The sequence below is a fragment of the Chionomys nivalis genome, chromosome 10 (genome assembly GCF_950005125.1).
Source record: "Chionomys nivalis chromosome 10, mChiNiv1.1, whole genome shotgun sequence".
In the NCBI taxonomy this organism is placed as follows: domain Eukaryota; kingdom Metazoa; phylum Chordata; class Mammalia; order Rodentia; family Cricetidae; genus Chionomys; species Chionomys nivalis.
The window spans coordinates 58,424,148-58,432,129 of NC_080095.1; the positions used below are offsets into that span (position 1 = coordinate 58,424,148).

General features: G+C 45.2%; 1 protein-coding gene across 1 annotated transcript; it reads left to right on the forward strand.

Moving 5' to 3' along the window:
- The first annotated feature begins 379 nt into the window (after positions 1-379).
- Positions 380-4,207, forward strand: Fscb (fibrous sheath CABYR binding protein). The gene is made up of 2 exons (XM_057782176.1): positions 380-3,013; positions 3,302-4,207. Exons 1-2 carry the CDS (start codon positions 380-382, stop codon positions 4,205-4,207), a joined length of 3,540 nt encoding a protein of 1,179 aa, XP_057638159.1.
- The last annotated feature ends 3,775 nt before the right edge of the window (positions 4,208-7,982 follow it).

Sequence of the window (7,982 nt, forward strand, 5' to 3'; positions counted from 1 at the left end):
TTATTTTTTAAAACAAAAACAAAAAAACTAGACACTTCACATTTAGTCATTGCTTATGTGAATAAACCAAGCTTAAAACTGCTGGAAACATAACTTCCGGAACCTTGTAAGGAGAAGTGGCTGTGATGTCACAGACCCTTGAGGGAACTTCTAAAAGAGATTTGTTCTGACAGAGACTAAACAGGAAGGATGATGAATGAGTAAGGTGGGATCCAACAAGAAGGTAGTAAAGAATGTCAATAATTTATGAATTATTTGTTCTAAACTCCATAGAAAAACTCAATGAAGGAAGGCAAAGGCTTAACCACTGGGTACATTTATGATTCTTAATGATTAACTACTTGAAGACTCATAAATTTGGATATCATCGGTCATAAAAATGGAAGAAAGTGATGAACCTGAACAGCCTATCTCATTAGGGAGGCAGGAATTTAGAAGGAGAAGACGACCCAGCCAACCGATGGTAGACAAGTCCCAGCAAACTGATGCACCAGAAAAAAAGAAACCCATGGCTGTAGTACAACCTCCTGTCCCCAAAGCTACCCTCAGTATTGGTAATATTTCTGGAAGCAAAGACAACTACTCTGCAAAAGAATATGAGTCTCTTAGACTGTCTTCTCAACTTCAACAAACTTGGATGAAGAGAAAGCGTGGCATGGAAATGACTGATAAGTCTCTGCAGACAGAGGCTTCTGTGGAAGAAAAAGCGAAAGCCATACTCACTGATAAAACACTTACCCTTGAAGAAACCCCAGTTGGTGTTGGAGAAACAGCTCCTGAATTGCCACAGTGTGTTCCAGAAGTAGAGATTCCAACAAGCAGACCCACAGCTCGGTTAATAGACAGATCTCAGCAGACCAGCTGTACTGGTGACTTTAGTGTGATGTACATTTGCCCAAAAGAAACAGTGGACAAAGAACAACAGACATACTTCAGTGAATTAGAAATTACCATCATGAATATGCCAGGTAGTTCCCTGCTTAAGCCAAAGGAGGAAACAATACCTGTTACACAAGAGGGTTCCTCGTTTGAAGTAGATGGTTCTCTTGAATTAGAGGTACTGTCAGCTGAAAAAGTCCCTGATGCCATGATGCCTTTCACTGGAGGGGCATTTTCTGGTGAAATCCAGGCTCTAACAGCTGATGAGCTTCCTTCTAAAGCCCCTGGTGACATTAGTCATCTGTCAGTGCAAGGGGCCCTTTCATATGAGCCTTATGATCGAGAGTATCTCCAACATGCTGAGGTGGATCATGAAGAACAACCTATTGAAATTGTGGTTCCATTCACAGAAGTGTTTGTGAAGATCCAAAATGTAGCAGGCGAAGAAGAATCTGCTACTGCTGAAGAGTCCACTGACGAAGGTCAACCTCTACCATCTGAGGGGGCTTTTAAAGAAGTGCAGCCACCATTAGATAACCACACATTAGAAGCAGTCTCAGCAGAAATTGCTGTGGTACTAGCGGAGGAATTTCCTACAGATGTCTTTGAAGGAGGTCAGCATCCATCAGCAGAGGATGCTCCTGAAGAAGTAGCACCTGCAAGAGTTCTGCCTCCACCAGCTGAGGAGGCCCATGCAGAAGCTTCACTTCCACCAGCTGAGGAGGCCCCTGCAAAAGTCCAACCTCCACCAGATGAGGAGGCCCCTGCAGAAACTCCACCTGCTCCAGCTGAGGAGGCCCCTGAAGAAACTTCACTTCCACCAGCTGAGGAGGCCCCTGCAGAAACTCCACCTTCTCCAGCTGAGGAGGCCCCTGCAGAAGTCCAACCTCCACCAGCTAAGGAGGCCCCTGCAGAAGCTCCACCTGCTCCAGCTGAGGAGGTCTCTCCAGAAGCTCCACCTGCACCAGCTGAAGAGGTACCTGCAGAAGCTTTACTTGCTCCAGCAGAGGAGGCCCCTGCAGAAGCTTCACCTGCTGAGGAGGCTCCTGCCCGATCTCCACCTGCACCAGCTGAGGAGACCCCTGTAGAAGCTCCACCTGCTCCAGCTGAGGAGGCCCCTGCAGAAGCTCCACCTGCTGAGGAGGCCCCAGCTGAACCTCCACCTGCACCAGCTGAGGAGGCCCATGCAGAAGCTCCACCTGCTCCAGCTGAGGAGGCCCCTGCAGAAGCTCCACCTGCTCCAGCTGAGGAGGCCCCTGCAGAAGCTCCACCTGCTGAGGAGGCCCCAGCTGAACCTCCACCTGCACCAGCTGAGGAGGCCCTTGCAGAAGCTCCACCTGCACCAGCTGAGGAGGCCCCTGCAGAAGTTCCACCTGCTCCAGCTGAGGAGGCCCCTGCAGAAGTTCCACCTGCTCCAGCTGAGGAGGCCCCTGCAGAAGCTCCACCTGCTCCAGCTGAGGAGGCCCCTGCAGAAGCTCCACCTGCTCCAGCTGAGGAGGCCCCTGCAGAAACTCCACCTGCTGAGGAGGCCCCAGCTGAACCTCCACCTGCACCAGCTGAGGAGGCCCTTGCAGAAGCTCCACCTGCTCCAGCTGAGGAGGCCCCTGCAGAAGCTCCACCTGCTCCAGCTGAGGAGGCCCCTGCAGAAGCTCCACCTGCTTTAGCTGAGGAGGCCCCTGCAGAAGCTCCACCTGCTGAGGAGGCCCCAGCTGAACCTCCACCTGCACCAGCTGAGGAGGCCCTTGCAGAAGCTCCACCTGCACCAGCTGAGGAGGCCCCTGCAGAAGCTCCACCTATACCACCTGAGGAGGCCCCTGTGGAAGCTTCACCTGCACCAGCTGAGGAGGCCCCTGTGGAAGTCCCACCTCCTCCATCTGAGGAGGCCTCTGAAGTAGCACCACCTGTACCAGCTGAGGAGGGTCCTGAAGAAGCTCTACTTTCACCAGCTGAGGAGGCCCCTGCAGAAATTTCACCTCCACCAGTTGAGGAGGCCCCTGCAGAAATTTCACCTCCACCAACTGAGGAGGCCCCTGTAGAAGCTCCACCTGCACCAGCTGAGGAGGCCCCTGCAGAAGCTCCACCTGTACCACCTGAGGAGGCCCCTGTGGAAGTCCCACCTCCTCCAGCTGAGGAGGCCTCTGAAGTAGCACCACCTGTACCAGCTGAGGAGGGTCCTGAAGAAGCTCCACTTTCACCAGCTGAGGAGGCCCCTGCAGAAGCTCCACCTATACCACCTGAGGAGGCCCCTGTGGAAGCTTCACCTGCACCAGCTGAGGAGGCCCCTGTGGAAGTCCCACCTCCTCCATCTGAGGAGGCCTCTGAAGTAGCACCACCTGTACCAGCTGAGGAGGGTCCTGAAGAAGCTCTACTTTCACCAGCTGAGGAGGCCCCTGCCGAAGCTCCACCTACATCAGCTGAGGAGGCCCCTGCAGAAGCTCCACCTCCACCTGCTGAGGAGGCCCCTGCTGAACCTCCACCTGCACCAGCTGAGGAGGCCCCTACAGAAGCTCCACCTGCTCCAGCTGAGGAGGCCCCTGCTGAACCTCCACCTGCACCAGCTGAGGAGGCCCCTACAGAAGCTCCACCTGCTCCAGCTGAGGAGGCCCTTGTGGAAGCTTCACCTCTGCCAGTTGAGGAGGCCCCTGCAGAAGCTCCACCTGCTCCAGCAGAGGAGGCCTCGGTGGAAGCTCCACCTGCACCAGCTGAGGAGGCCCCTGCCGAAGCTCCATGTTTATCAGCAGATGATACCCCTGCAGAAGTTGAGTTTCCACCTACTCAAGAGCCTCCCCTACAAGGGGCTTCTGTTGAAGTTCAACCTCTGTCAGCTGAGGAGGTCTTTACGAATGTGGTTCCAGTTGAAGATGGCCCTACAGCTGAAACTGGGTCTCCTTCATCTGAGGGGGCTCCTCCTGAAGAACCTACAGTGGAAACCCAGGTGACATCAGTTGAGGAGAGCCCTGAAAAGACTTCTGCTGATGTTCAGCCTCCACCACCTGAGACTCCTGCTGAAGACTCTCCTGTTGTTAAACAGCCTTCCAAAACTGATGGGGTCCCTATTCAAGAGTTTCCCATGCAAGACACACCTGATGAAGGTTCACTTGCTCCTTCTGAACAATGCCCTGAAGATAAGACTTTACTAAAAGAACATCAGTTGCCCCCAGTAGCAGATATCACAGAGAAAGAATTAGATTCTTCTTTGACAGGTGATAGAAACTCTGAAGGAACAGATCCTACTCCTGCAGATGTGTCTAGGAGCAAGGATGAGCCGATTTCCACTTTCAAAATAGCAGGTACCATTAAAATAGAGTTAAAGAACCCACCCTCCTGAGCTATAGCCAGGTCCTCTCTTAAGCTAGCAACTATACACTAGAAGATTCTAGAAGTGCATTCCTTAGAAAATGAGGCACTATCTGGAAGAAATTTCATGAACAGGTTAAAGGAAAGGAATCCCAAAAGACTGAACATGCAGGTCGAGCAATGAATAAAAGCAGTCACAGCTTAAAGTCCCTTGTGTTATTTTCAGGCAAATCTATGGCATGTAAAGTAACTATTGTGAAACAAAGTGAACTTATGTTTGTCACTATTACTTAAAGTATGCCTTAGGAAGTACATCTATGGACAACAGTTGTTTATTCTGTAGCTCCTTCCCTCTCTATTCCTTTTCTTTATAAGCATGAGAAATGACAGCTTCTTCCTTGAAGATATCATCTGCTTTCAGTTCCTTGAGTTTTATTTGCACATTTAAACTTGCAATGATGTTCTTTTCTCTGGTTATGATTCATCCTGTTTTTTATTCTCTTTCCATTGACTCCTTCTGAGAGAAGCACTGCTTTCCTGATACAGCTGCTGTGGAAATCAGTGTGGATAATTCTCAGAAAGATAAAAATAAATCTAACATATTACTCAGGCAGAGCACTCTTTAGCATATGATCAGAGAACCCAACCTCCTAATCCACATAGATTTTGTCGGCCATATTCACTGGTACTCAATTCACAACAAATAGGAAATTAAACCAACCTAAATGACCTTCAACTGGTGAGTGGGTAGTGAAAATATGTTTCATATACACTATGAAATACTATTCAGCTGTAAAGGAAACATTACGAGATGTGCAATTAAATGGATAGGATGAGAAAAGATCATAGTGAGTAAGGTAACTGAGACCCAGAGAGCCAAATGTCACATCCTTTCTTTCAGTTAAGGCAGCTAGATAGAAATCTTCACCTATGAGTACATGACATGGAGTAACTGTAGAAGCAATGAAAGTAAAAATGGATATTGTTATGGGAGGAAGTGTGGAAGAAATATAGAGGAAACTAGAAGGATATAGTGGTTTGTAGGTTAAATTGGAAAAAAGGAATTCTCATTAATGGGATTGGAGAAAAATAAATATAAAAGAAGGCACAAGGAAGGTAGAATAACAGTGAATATGTCTGAAAAAAATCATAAGGAATCATACTATTTACTACACAACCAGAAACATCTATAATTCATGTAAGTTGGTTTATAAATGAAATTTTCCTTTCTGGCCTGACAATATTCCCTCTAAGAACCAAAGACCATCTGTAAAAGAACCCAACACCAGGCATGAGAAACTTCCTTCTTTTCCATTGTTGAACAGTGTTGTCCAAAAGACTCCCCAAATGGGCTATTGTTATTGCTCTTGGTTGCATTACAGAGGTGGAAGGTACGTTCCTTTTGTGAGGATACCATACAATTCATACACATAATCCAGAGAGCCCTGGACTGGAAGTGATCTGAAAACATTCTTCCTGAAGACTAGCTTTCACAGCCATGACATTTCCAAATGAGGATAGCAACCAACAGTCTTGCCCAGCTATGCCACCTATGAACTAAAATAATGATGAACATGGCAGGATAAACTGAGTGTGCCATAGTGATATGCATACTTTGTCAGTAACTAACAGTTCTCTAATTGTCTTTAAGATCTGCCCAACAAGAGAGAAATCATGTCTGAGACTGGTAACTATCTACCCATCACCAGTGAAGTCATAGGTCTTGGATGAGAACATATAACCACCACTTTATTAAACCATCACAACCCTCAAGGACATTCTAAATATTTGTCATGGAAATTCCTCTTTGCAAAAGACTGATACCACTATAGAAAATGACAACCAATCAAAATGCAGAGGTATAGAGCCTAGCCCCAACTCACACATCTATAATACAATGCTGCACCTAAGGCTCATGGGCCATTTCACAGGAGAGGGTGGGAAGATTGTATGAGCCTGTGGAACCGGGAGTTGGCTGTGAGACTATAACTCCTAGGAATACCAGAAAGTACATGCTAAAGTCTCACTACCATGACTACCTAACTATGAGATGGAAAGGAAGACATCAGTAAACATGTTAATGTGAATGAGGAAATGCTCAGAAGGCCTCAACCCTAGACAAAGAACTACAGGCAACTGAAGACTATGGAGAGCAGCAGATACAATCTTCCACAGGGAAGAGTGCACCAATTGGTTATTTGGTACTAAAGAGCCATCAGTGAAAACACAAAAGTATTATACAAACAACAGGTCTTATTTGTGCATTTAGAAATATACATTTATATGTATGTAAACAATTAATGAAAAAAGAGGCCATGAGTTTGAAAGAGAGCAAGGAAAGATATATGGGAGGCCTAGGAGAGAGGAAAGGAAAGGGGGAGATGATGTGATTATATTTTAATCTAAAAATGAATGTTTTTTTTAAAAATGCACTAGGTAGGCTTTTTTAAGTAAAAGTGCAACATACTATCCTTATTCCTGATTGTATGGGAAATAGTTCTGAATTTAACTATTAAATATGAAGCTTGTTGTGGACTTTCCACTGGTGATCCCTTTCTGATTTAGAAGAGGAACTTTCTATTTCTAGCTGCCCTTGGCAGTTTTCTCAGTAGATATTGATGCTGAATTTTGGTAAATACTCTATGGATCAATTGAGATGGTACACATATCATCTTTGATGTGTGAATGTCATGAGACTTTTTGGCTAGTTTTCAAATGTTAAGAAAAGATTTAGTTTTAATTTTATATGATTTTGTGAGTGTCTTTATGTGAAAATATTTTTAATGAGGTTAGAAAAGGTGTCAGATGCCCTGGAACTGAAGCTGCAGGTAACTTAAAGCAGCTTGATGTGAGTGTTGAAACAAACACAGGTTCTTTGGTTTTTTTTTTTTTTTTTGGTTTTTCGAGACAGGGTTTCTCTGTAGCTTTGGTGCCTGTCCTGGAACTAGCTCTTGTAGACCAGGCTGGCCTCGAACTCACAGAGATCCGCCTGCCTCTGCCTCCCGAGTGCTGGGATTAAAGGCGTGCGCCACCACCGCCCGGCTCACAGGTTCTTTGGAAGAGCAACACACACTCTTAATCACTGAGAGATCTCTCTGTGATTTTTACATATTAAACCAAAAGTTCAGCTCCTTAAGCATCCTTATTTTGTCATGAAATACTATTCTTTTTTATAGTTATAAATTAAATGTGTTAGTTTTGGAAATAAGGTCTTAAAGTTGTTCATATATGGGATACTATGTGTGTTTTTGATCGAGTATATTGCGAACTGGTCAAATCATGCAAACATTTCTATCAAAGACCGACCACTAACTTACAGTATACATAGTCAAAATCCTTTCTCCCAGATATAGGGAAGTAAATGTCTATTTACCTTGCTGTACAATACACCATTAAAATTTTTCCTTTTTGGATTGTAACTTTAAATTTTTTATTTTGTATTATAATACAAAGAATAAATTTCATTATGGCAATTCCAAAAGAAATTTGTTTTGTTTCTCCTCTTTCTACTTCTCTCGGATTACTAGTCCCCTCCCCTCTCCTTTCATGTCACCTGGGTCCTTTGCCTTCGCCATAAGAACTCTTCCTCACTTGGTCTTACTAGTTCCATAGCCTAATTCACTAACACTCCCCTCTATTGGATTAAAATAAGTTGATTGAATTTGTTCTTTTTATAGTTTCCTGCATGTAGAAAGTACATTTTATGACTATAATCAACCACAAATTCTTTTTAATCTCTGTCTCTCCCCCTATAAACGTCTCTACATGTTCCTTCCCCATATTTATGTTTTCCTTATGTTTATTTA